Genomic DNA, 25,654 nt, shown 5'->3' on the forward strand with positions numbered 1-25,654 from the left:
TCAATACAAAAGAAATTTAAAAATAATAAATCAAATAAAATATAATAAAAAAAATATTTTAATAAAAAAACGTAAAATATTTATATTTATATATTATATATTACTTACAAGATATTTGTATAAAAATTGTATAAAAATGATTGTTAATTGTTACGATTGCTTCGATATTACACAAGCAATTGAAGAATAATCTATAAAAATAAAAATCAAAATCTTAAAATAAATATACGAAACAAAAATTGATTATATTAAAATAAATATAGCAATAAAGCTCATATTTTGATTCAAGCTAATATTCAACTAAAAAAATATTCAACTAAATTCAAGCTATAAGCTAACAGTATTTTTTAACAATCGAATATGAACGATCGATAAAAAGTGAAGCAAAAAAAGTTCTAAAAATTACTTAATTTTAATATAATAATATTTAATAAATGATCGAATAAACGCATTGAATTAAACTACTAATAACTTAACTAACTTATCAATCAACTAACTTATAAATCAATAAATTGTAAAAAGAAGTTTTATTTAACGTTACATACCTATTTCGACGAGACACACCCAGCCTCCATGATTTTCAACAATAACTGACATGGCTCGCTGCATACGCATTATTTTTCTAAACTGTTTTCTGATTGGCTAATACGATATAGTTCTTTTCCACTAAAAATCATGTAGAAAATTGAAATATTTAATTATGAATTTAATTGTGAATTTCTACGATATCAAAATTTCATAAAAACTATTTATAAATATATAAAGAGAACAAATCACTTCAAATATTATTAAATAAAAATAAAATAATACGAATGGTATATAATACGTGCAAATAGTTAAGTGGTCATGTGACTTTCCAATCAGAAAAAGTATTGCACGAGACGTTACGTATATGTTAGTCCAATGCCATCTATTTCGTGTGTTAAAGTGTATCAAAGTGACTCTTCGACGCAATTGCTTGAAATGTGAATATATATTGGAACAGATATTAAATGGAGAGTAATTTAACAAGTAAGTGAATTAATTATTAATAATTTCCATTTTTAACTAAACTTTTTACAATAATAACAAGCTATTAGAGTAATAACTCTTCATACGTCTAATCTAACCTAATCACGCATCCAAGTAATTTCCATTGTTCAAAATATAACACTATTCAAATTATGATGTGATATTCTTAATACTATATATAATAATAGCGATGACTAAATTTCGAGCATACATTAACATCGAAACTTCTTCATTCTCGGCCAAATGATCTTCTGAATATAACTCGCGCGACGAAATGAGATGGCTGACGTTCGCGAGCTAGCTCGAATCGCGTCGATGAAAGCTCGCGGGGCTAGGGTAAACGTTCGACGCCGGATGTTATTCAATTTCGCATTCATTACGCGGAAAACAAGGACGATGCCTCCCACGATCGCTTCGGGCGTTGCTGGTTCGTTAAAGCGTTCTCGCTGGCTGGCTTGTGTCTCTACGAGTTTGCGCTTACGTGTATTTGTTCGATCACGTCACAGATGCACACCAGGCCCCACATACGCGGTGTGTCCTAAAATTTTCAAAACTCATACATATTTCCTGTTCAATTTTCAAATAAAACTGAAAATTATCATTTTTATTCTTATCAATTTCATCCAAAATGTTTTTCTTCATCCATGGATTGGGATGAGTTGTGTGAAAGTGTTTAAATTTTGAATTGAGAATTGTAATACAGATTAATCTTTGTAATTATTAAAAATCAAGATATAAATAATAGCTATTATACGAAATTTATTTCACATAACCTGTTCCTTAGAATTATAACCTATTCGTAAAATCTACATAACCTTACTTTTCATATAAAATTTTTATACTATATTAAGAAAGACGAAATGATTTTTAATATAGTAATTGTAATATTTAATTTCAGAAACCACAAAATTATTAAGCAAACTGAAAATTGCAAGACACACTTTATGTATGTACACGTATACACGTTCATTGAAATATGATGAAAAGCATGGGCGCAAAGACAATGCTAGAAGAGAACGGAGAAACGCGTGCAAGTCGCGGCGGTTCAAACAAATGCGAATCGTGCGAATATGCGCGTGCTAATATTGATGTTATACATACAAACACACGTGGGTGACGTTATTCGAGGCGGGGCGGATGCGTTCTCAAATACGTTCGAACGAAGAGACATGTATGAGCTTGGACAGGTTGGATATAGGGAGGAATAGTTTGAGTAATAGTTTGCTGTAGTTGGGTTCGAGAATAGAGTGGAATTTCGAGAGAAGGAAGCGTTTTGTGGATGCGGATGGCTCTTAGGTTGAGAATAAATTGAAGAGTAATTAAATATATATAGGAAGAAATAATTTGTCATTGGAGAATATAAATATAAGGATCGAATTTTTGTTCAACAATTTTGTATTTAATGATATTTCTCCATAATTAATTGTGTCTATTTATACAAACAAACATTTAACGTTAATTATATCGTTAATTATTTTCATTATCGCATTCACTATTTTTAATAAAATTATTATTAGAAATTTAGCTTTGATTCCTTGTTAATCTCGTGTAAAGGATATAAAATATCGTTAAAACTTGCGAGATGGCATTGAATTAAAGATGTAGTATTCCATCAGGTAGCATTTCAATTACTACATCCAGAATCAAGTCAACGTGCTCAAAATACAATGTCTGGGCAAACAATGCTCCATTGAAAACGTGTGCACGTATATACAGGAACACCATTTACCTTCTCGAGCGAGAAACGAAAGCGTTATACACGTACGTTATACAAGTATACGCTCACATAGGCAACGATCAATCTTCTTAAGAACTCGCGTGAAACACGTGACACGATATTCGATATAGAGGTACATGTCTAGCATAGCGCAATTCTGAACGAATAACGCGAATGAAATGAGCTCGGTGATAATGATAATACGTACGCACTCTTCGTTCGAACGTAAAAAGATCGAGTTTCGAAGGTATATATGAAAAGATAGCCGTGTAACGAATATCCGGATATAATTTTTCCTTTATCGTACGTATAGAGTATATAGTGTTATGAAATATCGAAAAATTTGCAAATTTTTTTAAATTCATTTAACATATTTATTAAACCTTGAGATGAGATATTTTAATCGAACAAGAATTTTTGTTCCAAATTTCTGTTTTGAGAATTCAATTTCGATTTAGGCATAATTTAATTATAAAAAAATAAATGGTATTAGAAACAATTTGAATCGTATATTATTTGATTTTACGAAATTAATTTGAAGATTTACGAGGATTTTGATTGATAGTGTACAACTATACGAATACCATTAAACATTCATAAAAATGTGTATTACAGCAGCGTGTTCTTTATATATTTTCACATATGACTTTTCGATATTTCAATTTTTATTATATTTCATCCTTTCTTTCAATATCCATTAATTTCCATTTTGCATTTTACGTTTCGCAACTTTTATTGTTTCCATTTATTATACTTTTTAAGTCAGCGTGGTGTAAACGGACTGACATCGCGAATAAATCATCGAATTTCGCATTAAAAGTATGGATTATCGAAAAAAGGGTGTTTTATCATCCAAAAATTATCAGCATGCAAAGCATTTTCGAAATTTCCATTCAACGATGCGTTCACGCGCCCGATTAATCGTATCAGGCCATATCTTTCCACGTTAGCAAAATAGATTTCTTTGAAATTTCCAAAATACACACGATACACAAATCTTTCCCATCGAGAATTCGATTAATCCCGAACAAATTGTCAATTAACATACATATCGCCATAAAGCATTTCATAACTTAATTTCCCGCGATTAATCCGCACTAAAATATATCTTTCTTCTTCGAATACAAAATCTTTCCAAAAGAAAAAAGAGGGGCGACTTTCGTTTTCGACAATCGATCAAAAATCCACGATTCGTATTTTTTTTCTTAACCTCCTTCCTCCAAAATACCAGGAAGAACAACTCTCTCGTCGAGTATTTACCGAAGAATCCGACTTATTTCAGGAAGGACAGTATCTTATGGGGACGTATCGTCGAGGAAGCAATCGATCGAGGGTGTTGCTGGTTCCGGAGGCGGTTGACCGTAGTTTCCGGTCGGCGACGCTCGATCCAACGTAGGGCACGAAGGTAAGGATAAAGCAATTAGCGCTTAACTGCAACTTTTCGCCCTTATTTCGCCGGCGGGCTGCGAGAATTACGGAACATGCGTCGAATATTTCGTAACGCGTTAAGCCGGCCGGGCTCGAGAGAAATTTTATCCCGCGGCCGCCGCTTCTCCGAGCAAAAAGAGAGGGGTTTATTGGGTTACTTTAACGAGAATCAACGCGTTTCATCTGGATGAAGAGCGAACGTTGGAAAAAGCGGAAAGTAATTAGGACTTAGGTGTATATTTTTTTTCTTCTCCTTCTTCTTCTTCTTCTTCTTCTCCTCCCTTTTTCGTTTCTTTCGTCCACGCCATTAGGACAGGGAGATTTAATGTGGGAGGATTTTTTCTCGAAAGAGAGAAGTAGGTTGTCTTTTTTCTTTTGTTTTTCGCTCGACATTGCAACTTTTTGAAATATCGTTACGCGGTGGCGTAGGATAGGCGGAGGAAGGAAAATAAAAGATAATGGAGGAATTTCGTTGACGGGGGAGGGAGGGAAAGAATGTGTTCGTCGGATTGCCTTGACTTGGAAATTACTCGTGCTTTAAATGAAATGGAAAAAGAGCGGGAATTTTACTTGAGGGGGCAGAACTTGAAAGTAATGTGAAGTAACGTTATGCTAACACCTCCAAGGGTTGTAAGAGGAAAAGTACATTTTACGTTACGCACGTAGATATATGTATATGTAATATGTAAAAATTGACTCGTTTGTTTCAACAGAATCGACATATATATATATATATTTGTTGAATTATTTCCGGGAGAATAAATTTCTGGCACCGTTACCCATCCGGTGGTATCGTTTTTTAACAGCTTAATTTTTTAATAAGGAAAGAATAATACTTATTTTTAATCCGTAACATATTTCCCCACTTTTAATTAATCCAATTTTTAATCTCCATTTTAAATGATATTTCATCATTCCAATTAAAATGTTGCCCTTAATCTTGATTTACGTTTCAATTTCCATTTTTAAAGATTTTCCCATTTAAAAATATATATATATATATATATTCCCAAAACGAAACGGACCTCCTCTAATTAATTATTCACGCGATTCAATTTAGAAGAACCGAAATAGAAAAACCCTTTTTCAATAATTATCTATAAGAATCAATGGAAAGAGGCGTAAAACCACCGTTCAAAATCCTAATTATAATTTATCACCATCTCGTAAACTTGAACGTCCCCCACATCCCCTTCAGGCTTATCCCACCATCACAACAACAACCACGCCGCCGCCAGGGCACCGCTCACTCTATTTCAAGCCCGATGTATCGAGAAAATAGCGAGATTGCCGTCATAAATGGGGAAACGGAGGCAATCAGCCGATATACAACCCTGATTCCCTGTAAACGCGATATGCAATCTCGAAATGCTAGATATTGTTATCTATCGATTCGATGATCGCGCTTCTCGTTGTTCCTCCCCCTCCCCCCTAGTATCGAGTCGTTTTATATATTTTTCCAACCGCTTTTTATCCCGGTCGGGTAAAATATTTCGATCGAAAAAAAAAAAAAAAAAAAAAGAGTTTAAGCACACTGGCCGGCTTTAATGGGTCGCGTAACCAATGGAAAAGGGGCATAAAAGTTCCAAGTAATATCGATGGAGGGAATGGGGATAAATTTAATTCTCGTTTCATCGAGCTGATCGATTTCGCCATTTCATCTTGCTTGATTATCCCTGTATAGGGGGATGGATGTGTACCCTTTATATTCTCCGATTTTAAATGCCTTTCGAATTTACCTTTCCCCAATTATTTTTAATATCGTCCACAATGTGCGCCTGCTAGCGTTTTGTATCTGCGATTCTTTTTTTTTTTTTTTTGTCGATGCTGAGGTCGAGTATACCATTCTTCGCGATAATATCGAGAGGTGGAAAATTATTATTATCGAAATCGCGTGACTTTTTGAATATACGAGTTTTCGTGATAAGTGAACGTCTTATCGCTTTAAATATTACGAATAATAATGATTCAATCCTGTATTTCTGAATGGAACTTTCGATCGTGTGCATCGAAATGAGTGTATAGTGAGTTCTTTTTGTTAATTGAATAAAAATTCCCAATCCGATGATTTTCGCTTGCGTGTTTCGTATCTTAGTTTTGAACAGTTTAACGTAAAAGTTAAATTTTAATAATAATTCGAAATCGAAGAAACGGTGTTTGCGCATTTTGAACCACTGCGGAATAAACAATCGGAGGGATAGCGATGATACCGTGTTTGCACGCCCACTTTGTGCAATATTCAACGCGCTTAAAGGAAATCCTTGTGTATGCGTTACACAGATTTGCTTGATTAAATATCGGTCGGTTAACAAGCCGATGACGTGGTTATAAATCATGCAAACGCCCACAGATTCGTCCGGTTAATTGCTTAGCCCGATTACTTATTTAAATTCGCCCCGAGACATTAATGAAAGAACGTGATTGCGCACGGTTTGAAAGAAGCGGCAAATTGATTTCGTTTTTTAAAACGTTTAAGCGTTTCCCTCGATCCTTTATCCTTGTAAAGATTCCTCCCTCGATACGTTCGAATTCCGTCGTGAATTTTAAACCGTTATCAATTACAACACGTTTCTCGAACAGTTTCTTCGAGTCGATTTCTCGAAACGAAAAAAAAAAAATCTCGAAGACAGGAATGATTCTAAATAATTTTTTAAATTAATTAAAGGGGAGAGAGATTCAAACATTCGCCAACGAATACCAATGCATTCTCTCTTCTGCCCGAATGAGAACCGGAAATAAGAGAGTACGAATATTCCTTTTATCGATTTTAATCGTGATAGAAATCGAGAGATTACACGCGTCGATAGATTATAAAAATACTGCGATATCGTCGTTATTTAAGGACAACGAGGATATCCTCCTCTTCTCAGTAATTTCACTGCACGCGGCGTCCCATGAGCGTTGCGAAGAAGAGCGTTGAACTCTTCTCCCGCGAGATACCGATGCAGGCAGGCGAAAGCCACCGACCCGTGCCGTCCTTCTCGTAACTCGAGCAAACACTTCCTTTCTTTCGCTCCCCGTAATGTGTGATACGCAACCACAACCGTAGAAAAACGATTCGAAAGAAGCTCGAAGAAAGTTTCTTCAACTTCTTCAGATCAGCTTTCTCTGCAATTCGTAGAATCGTGCGAGAAGAAGAGATCTTGAGAGGCTCTCGAACTCTCGAACGAAGAATTGGGTCCGTGCTCCAGCTCCTCTTTTTCTGTTTTAAAACAATTCGTTGAATTTATTTATTTAATGGGGGGAGAGGAAGCTTCAAAGATCCTCTCCTAGGAGGCTCTTCCTTTCTTCTCGATCGACTCGGGAATTCGCCTCGATAATTGGTCGGATTTTTACGAATCTTCTTTTTCCACGAGTAGTTTTTCTCTCGTCGTAAGAAGAAAACAGGTTACGGCTTGTTGGGATTAAATTGGGGAGGTCAGGGCAGAGATAGAGACGATCGACGATGGATGGATCGTTAATCCCGATTCGAGTTTGTCAGAAAACTTTCCCTCTCGTCATCCCCCTCCTCCTGTTACTCCCTTTATCTCTTTGTTCCAGTTAAATAGCCCGATAAACCGAGATTCCTTCTCTTGCTCTCTTAATTTTCTTCGAGCTTGGAAACCTCTCGTTTTGACCAAAAATTCGTTACATTCATCCTTCCCTTGTCATTTCACACCTCCTCTTCTTCTCCCCTTTCCTATCGCCGATACTCGAAGGAGAAATTCCGATCTCGAGAAAAGAATTGTCCGTGGATTTGCTCCATCTCTTTATTAAATTAATCGTTGTATTATTGTTTCTTTTTTTTCCTTCTCGTTAGAAAAATATAACGTCCCTCCTCCGCCCTGTCAAGTGCCAAGTCCTCCTCCGAGGAGATCCCGTCGTCCCGTTTCAGAAAACTTGGCAACGGCCAGGAACCCTTCTCAGTTCCTCTCTCCAGCGTTAATACTCCATTAAATTCTTACCACTCGTAAATGAGTTGGAGGGTTAGGGGGGAGGGGGGCACGGATTCGAGGCACGTCCAGTTTCGGTGACCACGGTCGTCGAGAGAAAGAGAGGGAGGGAGGGGATTGGGGGGAGGAAAAATCGCGGTAGAAATTCTCTGGAAGAGAGTTGGAAGAGCGGGTCGAGGTTCGTTAAAATTTCAGCTTGCATCCCTCTTGCGACCCTTGCTTCTTCTTCCCCGTACACGTGCACACCAACCGCACGTAGACGCGTTTCGTCGACATTTTTCTCTAATTTTCTCCCTTCTTTTTTTCTTTTCTGTACAACTCGAACTCGATAAGATCCCGAGCTTAAACCGAATAACCGATTGAAAACTCTTGCAAAATCGAAACTAGAATTTCCTTCGGCCGTTCTACTTACTCTTTTTCTTCTTATATTCTATTCTTTCGATTCTTGCGATTGTTTTATTTTATTTAATTCACTCTGGCCTCTTTATTCCATTTTCTGCTCCACGAGTGGGTTTTTTCTTTTTCTTTTTTTTTTTTTAAGTATTTCATAATTGCAGGTCGATTTCTTTCGACAGCGGACAGTTCTTCGAGCCACGAAATTGGGAAATTGGAAAGTGGGCGATTTCGAACGAACAGGTCGTTCTACTGTCGTTTAGTTCCCTTCTTCCTTTCGGTTTTATGGGCAGGAGGGTAGCGTTATGTAAATTCTTGTTCTGATAACGATAGATTCGGCGAAATTACATTTCCCGGCTAGACACGAGCCTGTTCTACTCTGGACGGAATTTCCCTAATAACGCGAGAACGAAATCTTGGATTATCAAGGAATATAAAGAACATTCTTCTGAATAATAGTAACTCAATATCGCAATTTAATTTAATATTGAAAATATTAAAATATCTCTTAGTATCCTGGATAATTCCTCTGGAGTACAGAAATATTCTCACCAATTTCGATTGGCATCGAAAGAAACCATCCACCCCTCCCCCGTCTCCGTTTTATTCTTTCGCTCGTAAAGGAAAGGATGACCGTCGTGCGATCCGTTTAAATTCGCGTTATTTCTCATGCGAGAGAGGGTTGCACGACGTCGTCTCCCCTCGCATTGACCATTCCCGACCGCTTTCTCGCCCCTTCCTCCCCTTTTTCCTTCCCTTCTCCGTGGCAAACAACTCCACGTCCACCATTTCGTGGACGCTCCTCGCTGGGTAATTCGATTCTCTTCCACCTGACGAGATAGCGCGTCGGCCGGATTTCCGTATGGTTTTCGGATGCTTGCTGCCTCGCCTTTTACGATCCTCTCACGACGATTCTCTTGAAACACCGAAACTGGACGTTTCTGGAATATGTATACGTATGTAAAACGTATCAACGAGATAGTTTCTTAGTTTAACAGAGTGTAAATTGAAACGTTGTTGTCTTTTTTTGTTTGCTTGTTTGTTTGTTTATTCGTTGAATAGTTGAATAGCAGATGTTGAATCGGTTGAAGAGGAGTGAAAAATGGAAGCGCATCGCGTTTCGAGGGAGAATGGCGGGGTTGAAATTTCCTTTTGCGCCCGTTGCTTAAAAGAAAACAGTTTCCACCACAAAGGAGTGGATCCTGTAACGTGACCCGCTTAACTTCCGCCTGTATCTCGTTTTTTCTATCTCTTTCTCCCTTTCGTGTCATTGTGCGGAATAAAGGAAGTAGCTCGAACGAGGCATCTCTAAGTACCTTGTTCCATTCGTTACCAAAATATTTCTCGATATGGTTGAAAGGTTAATCTTGGTTAAATCACTCGATCCCTATATTTTTTTATTCATTGGATTGATTTTATCGATTTTGAATCTTACGTTTCTTGGAATTGTAAGTAATTTCAAGTAAATATGAGAAATTTATAAAACTGTTGCCTGCTTAAAATTACTTCTTGCTGTGAAACGAGGCAAGAAGAATACGTCGAGAGGTTTCAATTAGTAAATGAATCAATAGTAATTTAGCAACGTCCAATGGTAAGATTTGCGATAATTCATCACCGACTAATGAATTATATTTTATTCGAAGGGATCGAGTGAAGGATTCTCTTCCATTGATTGATGATTGATTAATTGATTCAAAGGATAAGGATAGCAGGGAAGAGGGTTAATAATATTTCTGGTAGCACGTCACTCGTTGTCGAATTAGAAAGGAAAGAAACGATCGTCGATTTCCAATCGTCTCTGTGTGTCGTCTATTCGTGCATTTCCTTGGAAATCGTCCTTAGAGGGGGTCCAACTTGACGAGGTTTCGGGAAACCCGTGTAAATACAATAGCCGGTCGGAAGAACAGGGTTGAAATTAATTTCAACCCCTCCTCCCGACTTCATCGAATTTGTAAGCTAAGTTTTATCGCTTTATCAACGCCATGCTCGGCGAAATAAATTTCTAGAGGGTTGGAACTCTCTTCCATCGCCAATCTTCCCTTATCCTCCTCCAAGATACGTATTTGGAATAATGATGGTTGGTTGGAAACTCCGTTCTAGGATAAAGAATATTGATTTTTCTTCTTCTTTTTTTTTTTTCCTTTTTTGCGGAGATGAAAAATTGGCGATTCAACATCTGAACGTAAATTATAAAGGATGTATTATTTTGCGTTAAAATGATTTATGAAATCAAGGATTCGGACACAAAAATTTACAAAAAAGTCCAAGGCAAAGAGTGGTATATCCATTTCCATGAATTTTTTATTATATACATTGACTAAACATAAAACAAAAAAAAAAAAAGTAAAAAAGTAGAGAGATTCCAATTTTTTTTCGCGTATAATAAATCAATGATCGTGATTCAAGGTTCAATTAGTTTCGTGGAAGAAATGTACAAGTAAAAGGGTAGCAAAGAGGCTCTAATTTCTCCACTGAACCCCCTCCATCCAACGATGTAACGACTATAAATTACGATGATTTTCCGCCACAGCGTTGCTCGAATAACGACCATAAATAAACCAAACTGATATTTAAACGAGCTTCATCCCCGTCGAGTTAAGAAGGTTGTGATCTCGATGAGAACGAGAAGGGAAAAATGGAGCCAGGTCGTGAACACCTGATTCTCTGCTCAATAAAAGAGCAGCGGTCAGGCGATGGCGGTTAATTTAATCCACCCTCCCTCGTCCTCCAATTACCAAGAGGGGGAAGAAATCGTAGCCCGAAGGCTCGCTTGACCATGACCAGGAATAATGAAGTAGAGTTTCGCGATACTCGATCCATACCTTTCCATCAGGGATAAACAAGACGGATGAGCTCGAGGATCCAACCCTCCCTCCTTCTTCTCGATCATCCCCTCTCTTCCGTTCTAGGGGTTAATCGATGAGAGTCGATGAAAACCACCGTGTATCTCTATCCTCTGATTCTCAGAGGCTGGGGAAAAGATTGTTGAGAAATCGAAGGGGGGAGGGGGCGTACTCGATTAATTGACGATCGATGGTGGTTTATTACGAAAGAATTTTTCTTTCAATCTTTTATTCTTCCCTCTCGAAAAACGGATGGGATTGATTTGGATATCGCAGATCTCTTTGAAATTCCTCCGGGGAAATAAAATTCGATGATTTTGCAAAGAATAAAAATATTTGAGAAAAAAAAGAAAGAGTAACTCGACGGTGATCAGTTTGAGAAATTATAAATTCAAGGAACGTACAGAGAGAGAGAGAGAGTGATATTTTCCTTCGACGACATCTCGAATAATACACCTCCAACTTTCGCCATCCCTTAACAACGTTTGGTTATCGAGTTTTCTTCGTCATCTTCCTCCCTCTTTCCGGTTTATTCAAATCCTTAGTTAAGGGGGAGGGAGGAGAGATGTTGAGAAACGTTGAGAAAGAAAAGGGGTGGGGGAGACGGCGGTATTCTGGAGATCGTATCGCTCCGCTGATACCATTAATTAACCACTCGAGACCATCGGGACGAGCGCGATGTTTCCTGGAACGACGATACAAGTCGTTTCCATGGATTCGGATTCTCGCGGATGGACGTGCTAATTCGAACGTTCGAACGACGACCCCTTTTGTCCCTGCCTTCCTCTTTGTTGCTATCTCGCTAATAAACCCGCCCCCTCCTTTCCACCACCCTTTCATACTCCTCCGACGAAAGGAGGGGTGAGAAGGAGAGGGAGAGGCGGGTGTTAATTTGGGGAATTGAATTCAGAAATCGAAATGAGCGTAAAAGTTGGAAAGTACGAAATGTTGTGGGGGCTTGTTATCGAAGTTCGGCTTCGAAAGGGGATAGAAATTTAATCCTCAGCCAAGTTATATCGAACGTTTTCGTTTGGCATCGAATAAGTGATAAATAATGATATTTATTAGCGTGTAGAAGTCAGAAGAAAGATCGAAAGGATTTTTGTTACTCTTTGTATCGCGTTTAACGTGTTGTCGTAGATCGAGGAGAGGTGTAGAAGGATGTGTTCACGTACGTCTATCGTAAATCTGTACATAGTTGGGATTCTTTATGGTGGAGGAGTTGTGTGTAGACTGGGGATGCAAATAGGGTGTCTGGTCCGTGGTGATGGTACGTTTTATGATAAATCGTTTCTTTCCAAAACATGGAAATAAATTTGTACCTTACTGTTACTCGGCTCCTCTAAAAGGATAACTTTTTCGTCGGCGTAACTTCCAGTTCTTTGGAACTTTGAACAACTGAGTTATATCGATTTATCTGAAAGATAATTTCAGATTCTTTGTTTCAAATTTCAAAAAAGAACTAACTGTTGTCGCGATTGTTTTTTTTTTTTCTTTTGAACAAGTAATGAATTAATATCGAATCGAAAAATGTTTTTTCACGGGATTATCATTTCATCAAACTTGGTGAAAAACATTTCGTTATTTTTCGTTTATTTTAAAAGATTCTCGAATATACGGATCTTCCATTAAATCATTTATTATTTTACGAATAAACTGTTGTTTTATTTATAATTTTATCTCTCAGTCGCTTTTTGATCAGTCGATGAATTCGATTAAAAATTTCGGCCGGGTTGTAATAATGAATGGAATAATCGAATTCGAGCAATGATAAATAAATGATATTGGAAAGAAAATGGGATAGGCAGGGGTAATACACACATCAATGATTCACATCGCGCGGATATCAAAGAGACAACGAAAAATGAATATCGCGCGGGCAAACCGTATATGAAACCGTATTGTTTAATTTAATTAAACGAATCAACCAATATTAATTCATTCCAGAAACGTACAGCTACAACGAGAAATTCTTTCTCCATAGGGCAAAATATTAAATTGCCAACCTTTCCAATATTAGCAAATCGAATTCTCTCTCTCTCTCTCTCTCTCTCTTCGAGCAGTCACAATCTGTGTCTCCTTTATCTCTTAATCCCATCCGCAGAACGCAATTAAATATGCAAATCTGTATGTATCCATGATTGCTCATAGCTAATTTCAAACGTGAAACTTAAGGGGGAAAAATTGCAGAGAAAAATTAAAATTAAAATTCGTGTCATCTCTCTCTTTCTCTCTTGTGTATACATAATACGTATCCTCCAAAACAATACCACTTTTCAATACACATATATCGTGTAGCATAACTGCAAATCACCACAGTGTATTAAATACAATAAAATGTATGTATGAAAGAAACTGGTAGCAAATCAAAAACAACTCATCTCGACTGCCGATAAACCAATAAAATATAATACTTGAATAAATTTCTGGAAAGCAGAGATCGCTCCACGAGCCAACCTCCCCCAAGAATGATCTGAAAAAGAATCGACAGGTATTCATTCTCGATTCTATAAATAAGGAATTGAACAACACCGCGAAGAACCTGAGACTGCATAAAAGGGAATAAAGAAAATTAAAAAAAAAGAAATACACATGCACACAAATTTGCTTAACTAAAACCTTAATGAGGAGGCGTTCCTTTTCAACTCGAAGTTGGATCCTTTGACCGACGAATGAAAAGGTAACGATTTTTTTCGTTAAAGGACAGGAAAAGGAAAAGAATTCCAACAAGCAAAAATTACGTTTCGTTTGGGCGGGATGCTAAGGGCGAAAAGGGGTGGAGGGGATGAATGGCTCGGCGTTACGACCACCACGATCGCATTATCCTTGTTGTCCTGATAAAAGAAAAAAAGGATGGCTCTATTGGTTTATCGTATCGGACGGAAATGGAGGAAATGGTAGTTCCGGATTTCAAAAGCGAAGTCTAGCTTCTCCGTTCTATTATCGCCGAATCGAGATTTACTTTGAATTATGCATCTTTTCTTTCCTCTCTCTCTCTATCATATACCAAGAAATTGAAATTGACGCTCATACCGATAAGCATCAGACTTTTCAATATTCCACGATCGCTACCTACCCTGTTTTAAAAGAATAAATTAAGCTCTTTCGAAAGTGAATAAATCGAAGCCGCATCCCTACTTTAAAGACAACTCTTCTATCCTCGTAGTATACGTTTCAACAATAAAATTCCCCAGCAAAAAATTTCTCTAATCGAATTCTTATTTGTGAATCCCGCGTCGATTTAATTTACCAAATAACCGAGGAAAGCGAGGATGCTTCGAAAGGGAAAAAAAAAAACTACTACCAGAAGTACGTTCTCCTTCGAAACAGAATTTCCACGAACGTCAATATTTGCCCACTTTATGAAACCTCGTTGCTGCGTACGTACATATATAGAGATAGAGAGCATGCTCCCTTCGTTTCGAACGTGATATCAATTTCTTTTCCTCGAACCCTCCCACCTGTTATCCTTTCTCGAGCCAAACCAATCTCTGCTCGAAACTCACGGACCTGTCTGCGCCTTGTTTTCTCCTTGATCGAACGCTTAAAACGCGTGGCCGGTCGAAGGGAGGTTTCGGTTTCTTGCGGTTTCTCGAGTTATGGCCCTCCTCGTCGTCGAGCACTCTGAACGAGGAGGAGCACCTCTCTTTCAAGACCACTTCGAGCGGCCAATTTTCAAGGATCGTTGTTATCCCGAGGAACGTCGCGAATTATATTTTCAATAAATAAATTTGAACCCCAATCAATCGTCGTAAGATAAAAAAGCAAAATGAAATATCACTGAATGTCATCGATGGAGAAAATCTCGAACACAATGAAGAGAGAGAGAGACTCAACAGTGTCCACAGCCATCGCCGTTTAACGCTCTCCTCCCCCTTTCATAAACACAGACGTTGGAGGAAGTAAAAAAAAAAACACAGACAGAGCCATCCCTTTTGTGATCGAGGCTGGTGGGTGGCTCGACCGATAAATCCGGCAAACATTAAACCCCGAAAAGTTCGACTGTGCGATGGAATTACATTTTCTCGGAGAGGAGGGGGTTGTTGGCAAACTACGTTGTGGGTAAACGTTATACATAACCTACGCTCCCCCACCCCTCTTTTTCGGGTGGTAAAACGACAGACGTTCGAACGAACGAGGGGCGGGGAAGCCGGCCAAAATCGATCCGGGGATCGACCCTCTCCCCTTTTCTCGGTTATAAACTTTCCACGTGTCGGGGGTAATAGCGACTTTGGGGGAGCGTGAACTCTTCGTTTAATCCTGGCAAGTAGAAGATCCTCGATGCGGGAAAAATCGTGATAACTCTTCTCACCATATATATATATATATATGGATGCTATAAGGAGAATTCGTTTGGGGTGGGCCTTGACGTAACTATTCTCGTTTCACGAAAGCGGAAGCGTGGATCCTGCGTGGAGAAATGGGAGAGGGTGCGCGAGAAGGGGTGGAAAAATGAAGAAATTTCGCGTTAAACTACACAAGGTTCGAAAACCTTTGCACGTTGTAAACGGGGGATGAATTCTTTTGGAAGAAGTAACGGAGAGAGATGGACGTGTCTCTACTAAGTTAATGAAAGTTCGGGGAACTCTCCTCCATCTTCTCGAGAGAAGCCCCGCGACTTCTTCCTCGACCAACGAATATTGTTGCGCCGATGAATCGGGTGAAAAAGTGGAAGATAAACGATGAACTTTTTATAGAAAATCAAATTTGAAGCTTACCATTCTAGTTTAATTAAGCTGGAGGCGTGCGAAACGCAGGGATTGAAGTTACTTCCCTTTTTTTCTACGCCAAAATGTGGAAAAGAAGAAAGGAAACGGACAAGTTTCGTTAACTTAATAATGATAATAATAATAATAGGAAAATTAATCAAAGATTTGGAATGAGAATAGGCTGCAAACAAAACAAAGGTTATTCTTCGATCGGAATTAACAACAATTCCCTTCCACGACTAATTTTCCATAGAAATTTGTTCCCTCAAAGGATCAAACGAGCTTTCACCCGCTCGGAACGTTTCGAGCGCGTGTCGAGAAGGATTTTAATACCGGGGTCCTCGTTTACGGAGCCACGTTCCCAGAGTTCGACTACTTGGGTGGAAAGTCGAGCTTTATATCACGGACGCCGTCGAATAAATCGAGCGGATCCACGCTCCCCCCACTCCTCTTATCACGCTCAGACTTATCGACTACCCTCGTGTTTGTCTTGTAACGAGGCTCGAGATCTAAATTTTCAAAGCTTCAACTATCCTGTTCATTATTTCACTTTTTTAACCGTGAAAGTTGCAATTTTCGTTATCGTAATTGGATGATTTGAAGAATAGATAAAAAAAGGTTGGAGATCGAGACAAGGAAAAGGAATGGGTTTTCTTTGCAATATCCTTGAGATGACGTAGAGAAAGAAGGTAGTCACACTTTGATTGGTAATTACAGGAGAATAACGTTTTCTTTTAAAGTATGTATATTAATTGTTATTGTTATTGCGATTCCATCTCATTTCAATTTGCTAATAAAGAAGAATATGAATTTAAATCATATTGTGTTTTTGTACATTGTGTAATAAACGTTGAAACAATTTGAACGATCAAAGTTAAATAAGATCAAAAGTTAGGGAAATAATTCACGTGGAATTTCATTGATCAATCAGAGATGCCTTTATTTAAACTAATCAATTTATACGAATTATAGATTAAATGCGATGAATAATTAAATACCAATAATTTATCCTCTCGTTGATAAAATGAAAAAGTTTTCAGAAAATTCACTCACTGATCGTGAGTTCGTTCGAAGTTGTTGACGTTCGTTCGTTCTTTTTTTTTTCTCTCTGGATTTAATAAAAATTCCAATTACCGATACTCAAACTTGATTATATATACACGTTCCTTTAAATAAATTCCACGATTTGATGAACTTGATGAAAACTGGTTCAATTAATTTATATTTCACACAAAATAAGTATACACTCTACACCTTTTCAACAAACGAAAATACGAGCAGTGGATCCTTACATTTCGAGGGAGGGGGGAAAAAATAAATAAATAAATAAAACGACGAGCAAATAAACTGTCTGGAAATTTTTAACGAATTATCGCGAAGCGTGTGCGGATGAAACGCGTGTTTAAATCACCGATAAGCTTCGATTCACCGATTCTTATTAAAAAAAAAAAAAAAAACCTTAAACCGACTCGTTTCCACTCTGCAATTTTTATTGCAAAAAATCCCAGCCAACGTTTCACAAGCCAACAATCCAATAACGATAAAAGAACACGGGGGGACACGGTGCAAGAAAGGTGTAAAATCGGGTAAACGAGTATCTGAATAATTCATTAAAAAAAAAGAAAGAAAGAGAAAGAGAGAAAAGTTAAAAGAGGAGCAAGAAACGCAGGGGCTGTTTTTAATTATCATCCCCCACGCCGGTGTATTTGCAGCTACTCGGGCAAGGATTACGCGTCGTGGGCGTACAACGTAACTCGGTTTTTACGATCTTAAGAGCGTTTCCTGGCCGGAAAGGGAAGCTTTACGGAAGGAAAATTGTCCTCCTCGAGGCTATCTCGTTGCTCGAGGTGGTTGTCGACCAGCTTCCCGAATACGCGTTGCGTTAATAAAATAAAAAGAAGAAATGGAATTGAAATTGTCCGCGAATTATTTCCTCTATCTCTAATTTTATTACCCTTCTTGCCACTCGATAATTTCTACCAGTGATTTGGGCGAACGTTTGATACTCGTGAAAAAAGCGATAACCAAGTTTAAGTTCGGATCGATACATTATATCTTCGTTTTTGCTCGATGGAAGGGGAAGTTTTACGAATAAAAGTTAAACGCAAGGATCTGCAAGGTTTACGTCGCAATTTTATCACTTTATTTTCGAATACTTTCAATTTTTCCTTTCCTTTAAAATCGATGATTAAAAGATATAAACATTCAAGAAGCAAAAAAAAACGAAGAATTTTATTGCTTGAGAACCGTGCCCGAAACGTAACGTGGTGCATTAAGAATCTGTTTCTTCTGGTGACAAATAACCAGCAAGAAGAGGCGGCGCCACGCGCGATTGTTCGCGCGACAGACGTCGATTATCGTGGCTGGCCGAGCCGATTATCGCGGCCCACGATGAGAATTTTATTGGTTAACGAATTTATGCACCGCCTGGAGCGGCCAGTAAAGTCTAATATAACGAGACACAGTTGGCACCGGTTCGCCACCTCGTAAAACATCGCGACCCGGCCGCTGGCTCGGTCCACGACGCTCTGGGGACACCCCCAACCCCCTCGAGGAGGAGGGTGTCGTCGCCCTTTTTGCTCCTTCTCTGCGACGAAGGAACTTCTTCCAAGATTTCTAAAGATCTTGAAATTATTTCGAGTTATTTTTCTGAACTAATTATTTCACCGTCACGTGCCATTTTAAATATTTTATTTTCAAATTGAAGCAATACTTTTAAATCTGCGATTTACATCAAATTACTTTTGCTACGAGATAAAAGATTCCGCTATCAGGGATCGATTTCTCGAGTGGTATAAGCGCGAAAAAGACGCGGCTCCTGCCGTTCAACGTTCCCTCGCCCCAGGCGGATATATCCGCTTCCTCGGTCCCCCCTTGTCGTATTTTTATTATTTCTGCGGCTGTGGGGGACAGGGCAGGTGCGAAGCCGAGCATTCCACTCCTCGTACGTGGAAACGCTCCGGGCTTCGCAGTGGAAGCGTAATGGTCGGCCGTTGTTTTTTAAACTCTCTCTCTCTCCCTCGCAGAGATCCCGTTTTCGTGACACGTTTCCTGATGCGCGCCATTGTCCCTTCGTGTCACCATGCTCGACGATGCCGTTTGCTGGTCGCAATGCCCGACTATGAACGGGGTTAATCTACTCGTCGATTCACACGCTCACGTTGCTCTCGGACGTGTCTTGTCTCACGATCCGTTTCTTCCAATAAATATTCGTTTCTTGTTCGAACGGTATATCGATTATGAATCGTGCATCATGGTCGAAATTCTAATTGTGGTGCTTGTATACGTCGTTTTCTTTACGACGGATGGAAGTAGGATTTCTCGAAGGGATCGAAACGAACGGGGATCCTTCAGGAGGATTTTTGCTTTCTGAGACGCGTCCAACGAGGGTTATCGCGACTTCGTCGGCGTCTGGGAAAGATGAATCGTTTCGACGTCGAGTTTTAAGAGGGATTTCGAGTTTATGACGAGTGAGATTTGGAAATTTCTATAAATTTTGCATATTTCCCTATTTCCAGATTTGATTTTGAATGAATTTTTATACAAAGCGTAAATTGGCGCGTTGAGCAAGAAACTCGATATTACGTATCGATGATTAAATTTTAATCAACGCATAAATTAATTAATCTCGTTTGGCAAAATTATTAAATTAATATGCGAATCGGCCGGTGATCAACAAACGTATAATAGATTAACACAGTCCCATAGCGCATAGTTAATTTAATGTAGAAATAAAACGAATCGAAGTTGACAGATTTATCGAATACGTCGTCGTTAAAATTCGAATAAAATATCGACCCTCGAGGCGAGACGAAACGAAACGGAACGAAAGAGCCGTGTATCCGTGTAAATTATCGCATGATCCACGCCCGGATTCGGTAACAATAGAGAGTTCGTAAACACCGTAATCCCCGAAGACACCGTCTCCGGAACTTTCACCCCAACCCCTGCCATAATCCTATTTCTAATACCGCAACCCCGTATCCAAAGCCAGAGGGAACTTGCGTCAACGAATCAACGCGCTTGTCAAACTCGATCCGCCACCCCCTCTCCCCCTCCTCCCTTCAAAAGTAAGTAAATTTTCCCTGCTTGATAATATCCCATCTGATTCGCGAGATCACGCGCTTACCTCATCTCTCGAAGGTTTTAAAGAGTGAGGGCCTCCCCTTTTGGCTAATTGTTTGCCCGGCCAATTAATTCCCTTCTCACGGTTTTAGCCCTTGTTTAGCCCCCCGGGGTATAAATAAGGGTATAACGAAAGAGGGTAAAGCGCTTTTTCCCGGAAATGTTAATTAAGCGGCTCGAATATTTACAAAGTTTCGTTTCCAAGGGAAACGTGTGATAATTAGAGGGGTGTTAGATTCTCGAAGGGATTCGAAAGGGATGATTATTGATTCGTAATCCTTTTCTAATTCGAGAGAGAAATTCGTGGATGAAGAAGAAGAAGAAGAAAAGGAGATATTTTAAATCGGATGAAAGGAGGTGTTTGATCGTCGTTTGAGAAGAATTAATTCATCCAGTGTATTGATAATATCGGGCTCGATCGAATACTTTGTCTTCGTCTTCGTTACTTCCTTGCTTGGAAAATCTGGCGCCAGTACCACTTGACCCGATTCATCTCGAGGGATCTCTGTCTCTAAGAACGAGGATTATATCGGGGATAACAAGTCGTTCGCGAGCCACTTTATGATCGAGAGCTATTTGGAACCGCGGACTATTTGCCCCTCCTTATTCGTGCGAATAAGATCGGAAGGAATAAAAAAAAACGAAAACTCCTTTAAGAAAATAAATTCCAAATAGATCTTGAGTGGCAACGATCGAATAATTTCCTTTCTTGTTTCGAAGTTGGATCGAGCCTAATTTTAAATTAGATTAAAGAAGAAATTCTTCCTTTCTCGTGAGAAGTCTGGTTGAAGAAAAAGGAAGAAAGAGACAGACCTGAGATACCTCTTTCGCTTCTAAACCAGATTCGAAATATTTTCGAGTTAACGAGGCTCGAGAAAAAAGAATTATTTTTCTAAATTTCATTCGGTTGCAGGATCGTGGATTAAAAGGCGTCGCGTCTTGCGAAGCATCCAGGCTCGATATCTGGAAGTGAATCACGGCCAAGGAGGTCCGCGATGAACATCTTTCGCCATAACGATGCCGTAACTGGTGTTACGACCCTCCCATCGCCTCTATTAAACCGTGGATCGAGCGCGCCCCTGTAATTTTTCCACCCCCTTTGCCTTCGAGTAACAAAAAGGCATTTCGCTTCGATGAGATCCATCTCTCTCTCTCTCTCTCTCTCTGCCTGATCTGATAAAACCGACCACTGGTTCAAATTCCAAGGAGGAGGGCACAAGATGGAATATTGATTACGTATATAATGATAAAAATGGGGGGGGGGCTAGTTTTCGGAAATTGGATCCGTCGTTTTTGAAAATTTTTAAAGTGTAATACTTTAAAAGTTTATAGAAATGAAACGTACAACGCTGCTATCGTAGAATTTCTATCCAAAATACAACGGAAAAGCGAATTAATTTCGAGGTATGCACACGTGTGTTTTTTAATTTATATTCTAATGTTGCAAGGGTTGGAGGGATACTGTCGATAGGGGAGGGGGGAGGTGTTTGTAACACGCTTCGTTGCGGCCAATTTAAATTTCGATCACGTTGATTTAATTCGCCTTGAAATTGGCCGCGATATTAGTGGAATCACGAATTCAGAGATCTTCGCGATAATAACCATGTGTTTTGTGTATATAATTACTGTTCTCGCTCGATTTCAACCCTTAACGATTCCGTAGAAAAGAACTTTTCAATAAATTTCCTTGATTGGAAATCTGGATACGATATTTTTGCGATATTTCGCAGAAACGGATATCGATCAAACAAATCGAACCTTTTCTTAAATTTCTCTTGTTTTCGAACGGAAACAAAACTGTTTTAAAACCTGTTGGAAAATCGTTTCGAAACAAAAAAGAAAGAAAATAATTTCCACGAAGTTCGAGATCGAACTTCATCGGAAGCAATCGATGAATTTCGGAAGTTTCTCGTGCGAAACATCGAACAGAGAAAGAGAATCTGGAAGTCGACCTTTCCTCCGAGCGAGTTGGAAAAAATGAGAAAACAATCGAACGAAATACCTTCCAGGATCGCTTTTTCATCCCTCGGTCGTGGCTGTCGGAACGAAACGCAGGTGACTGGCCGTGAATCGAATAATCCGGATAACGGCGGATACATTTTTTCACTCCCTTTTTTTCTCTTTTTTTCTCTTTTTTTCCCCTCCATTCCTCGATAACCCTGAAAACAATGTTGCGCGCGTTCAACCGCCTACAGGAACGCATTGTCGCTCGTCACAAGCCGAGCGAAACCGGTAAATTACATTTTTACACCTTTTGACGAGACTTCGCCACTCTCTCTCTCTCTCCATCCCTTTGGATTACGAGAGCCGACCGATCAACCGACCGGCAGAGAAATAACGCGGATTTCTCGTCTGTTGATTCGACCACGCTGATTGCGCCTGTGATTTAGATCGAGCGGGTTTGTAAATTTTTCGTTCACCCGATACCCTCGTTTTAAAAATTGAAATTTCGTCTTCTCCAATGGATCGTCGAATTAACCATTTGTGCCGCGTTTCGTTAACTTAGAATCTCGTATGAAGATTGAATTTTTCGAAGGAATATTATCTCCAACTTTAATCAATTGCATTCTACAATACGATACTTCCTATATATATATATATATAGATAAATATATATATATATATATATATATATAGATAAAACTAAAAAGATAAAATCTCTCCCCTCCACTCTGTTCCCTGAACGAGGAGGAAAGGGGAAATATCGGATAAGCAAGGAGGGGTTCGATAAATCATCCGCTGACTCCGTACCACTTGCCTTGCTAACGCGAGCGCCGGCAATATTGCCCGGTGAATTATTGACTCGTACCACTGTCGAGAGTTTCAACCGAGAGTCCCGCCACCGCGCCTAGGAATTTAAGGAAGCCGGCTCCCCATCTCGATCCCGACGTCGTCGCCACGCTCGAGCGGACCCAACGGGGGGAATCGCGAAACTTTCTCGCAGGAGCCTCCCTCCCCTTCGAGGTTTATGCCAACGATTCGTTCGAACGAAACAATCCGTGTAAAAGCTGGCCCGGAAGTGGCCGAGTATTTACGCGTCGAACCGCGCCGTCTTTCGAGGCAAACAACCGCCCGTCTGCCGCATCGCGACGCATTAAGGACGAGGCGTCTTCAACGCTCCTCCCCCTATCCACTTGGTCGTTATTGGGTGGCGGAGACAGCGAGGGGAGGAATACATATATATACTCGTCACAATTGCTTTGCTTTCTTATTACGCATATAACTGTTTTCGAATTCTTTGTCCCGAAAGGGGAGACAAAGGGAGGGAGTGCGTCGACACTGTATTCGAACGAGAAGAAAGAACGGGGGGAAGGAAGGGAAGAGGGAAAGGAGGAGAGGGAAGGGTGAATCGCGGGCGGAAGAAGAAAAGTTGGGAACCGAAGTAATTTAAAAAGTTTCTGCTCCATGACATCTCGCGATAACAAATTATCCCCGGCCCATTATCCACAAATGCGATTATGATAAGAAAGAACCGGAGGTGGTAAACTTTAATGCAGTGTGCCGCCCTGCCCCCAGAAGGATCCCCACCCCATCCCTGGATATTGTAACGTCCGCGTGCTCGCAATTCACGCGGACAACCTTCCCCTTCCATTTCCATTTTCCGGGGAAAACAAGGGTACGCGACTCCCAACTTTTGCTCCCCAGGGACGCCCTTTCGATTAAGAAACCTTCTTCCTTCTGCTTGTTGGATCGTCGTCGTCGTCGTTGATTAGGAGAATCTGAAATATTCGAAGCCTTAGATCTCTCAACTGTAGGATGGTTAATGTTAATGTTAAACGTAATTTCTATTCTAACCCGTGAAAGCTAACGGTACTTAAAATGTCTGGAAGAAAAGAAAGAAGAAATTTCCGACGAATTAAAAGCCGCATTGTACAAGGGACGAATCGCGTTGGGATCGGGGAGGGGGCAAAAAAAAATCGTAGTCAGGACGACGGATTAACGCGTACGTATTTGTCCACAGGCGCGATAAATCAGGATAAGTGTATTTCCCTGGCGATGATCGCCGATCGAGACGATAAATTTCCCGGCAAATATGTATCGTATCCGCCCGGCAATTTTCACCCGGCGGGATTCGCGTGCACACAGTTTGCTCCCCCCCTCCTGTTTGCAATTTTCCGGAGCTAAACAATTTTCCCTTTGCCGCGTGGCGTCGTTTCGCTGCCCGAGCGTCGCGCAATGAGGGGAGTAGAGGGGCGGTTTTAATGATAATTGGCCGCGCCGAGCGCTGGTCGATCAGCGGAATGGAATAGGGGAGGAAGAGAAGAGATGCGACTCTTTTCTTTCTTTCTTTCTTTTCTTGGGAAAAGGAATCGGATATAGAAATATTTTTTCCAACGATTCGATGCATCTTCCTTTCTTTTCGAACCCCTCCTCTCAAGCCGTCTCTTGCTCGGCCAGCGAGCAACGAGCAACGTTGAATCACAATGGAAACGCGAGGACGATAATCCTCTCTCTCGAAAACTCAACACTTTGACGGGAACCACTTTGCCGGCCCAATAAAATTCACGGAGCCGTGGACCACCCCCTTCCTTCCAACGAAACGGAATACTCTCGACGAGTATCGACCTTCTACGCGCGCATCTCCCCTCCCTCTTCCTTTTTCCTCGATCTTGCCAAGCGTAAACTGAGGACGAGGATCGATCAAGAAAACAGAGGGAGAGAGAGAGAACGGGGGGTGTGATCAATGAAATTCCGTGTCGGCTAATTTATGTCGATGGAACGTCGAGACGGATCGATCGGGCAAAGTTGAGAATAATCGAAGTTCGGGCAGCGGTGAAACCGAGAACGCGGCCGCATCCATCGAGAGTGATACCGTTGAAAACTTTCCCATCAACTCGTGCCTCGGCAGAGGGTGGTGGATGCTCTGGGGAGGGATGTAAAAGCTTTTGTAAGATTTGAATTTCTACGACGGGTTTGCCGCTGAATGCTGACTAGTTCCGCCGGAATTTTTCTTTCTTTTCGAGAGAGAGGGAGAAAGTTTCGAAGATGATGAAAACTTTTTGTGTGCGTGACGAGCGATCTGTGGGAAGAGACGGTGGAGGAAATCGTGTGACGTATCTTTAAGACCACGCGCCTCCTTTTTTACAAGCTAAGTATTCTATCGTTAAAAAAATATCCGATAGAAAATGATGAAATACACTATCCCTCAAACTCTGTTAAATATTGAACGACCAGGCGCCAGATTCGTTTGACCATCCCCTCCTCCCCTACTCCTCCAAGAGGCGCCAAGAGTTGGTCATTTGAATTTCGAAACGAAACATCTCCAGAGGGAGATTACGTTTTCGCCTCTGCGATCTCTTCCATAATTTCTTCCAACCCTTCTCTCCCTCTTCCATCTTTAAATGAAATAATAATAATAATAATAATATAATGATACGTTTTCGTGGAAGAGAGAGGGAAACGGCTCTGGCGGATGAGAAGAAGGCCCTGTCGTTTGTTTGCAGAGAGAGAAGAGAAAAAGAGAGAACGAAGCGAGAAATGTAGCGTTTCCAACCC

The 25,654-nt window shown here is 40.0% G+C and overlaps 1 protein-coding gene across 2 annotated transcripts in view; it reads left to right on the forward strand.

Annotated features, from left to right (window-relative positions):
- LOC107996610 (photoreceptor outer segment membrane glycoprotein 2-like) overlaps positions 1-25,654 on the forward strand; it is a 244,243-nt gene that overhangs the window by 197,431 nt on the left and 21,158 nt on the right. For both annotated transcript variants that reach the window (XM_062085683.1, XM_062085684.1), the window contains exon 2: positions 4,011-4,133. In XM_062085683.1, coding sequence (XP_061941667.1) covers positions 4,011-4,133 — 123 coding nt within the window. The remainder of the gene's footprint in view (positions 1-4,010; positions 4,134-25,654) is intronic.

Source organism: Apis cerana, linkage group LG15 (assembly GCF_029169275.1).
Source record: "Apis cerana isolate GH-2021 linkage group LG15, AcerK_1.0, whole genome shotgun sequence".
NCBI lineage: Eukaryota > Metazoa > Arthropoda > Insecta > Hymenoptera > Apidae > Apis > Apis cerana.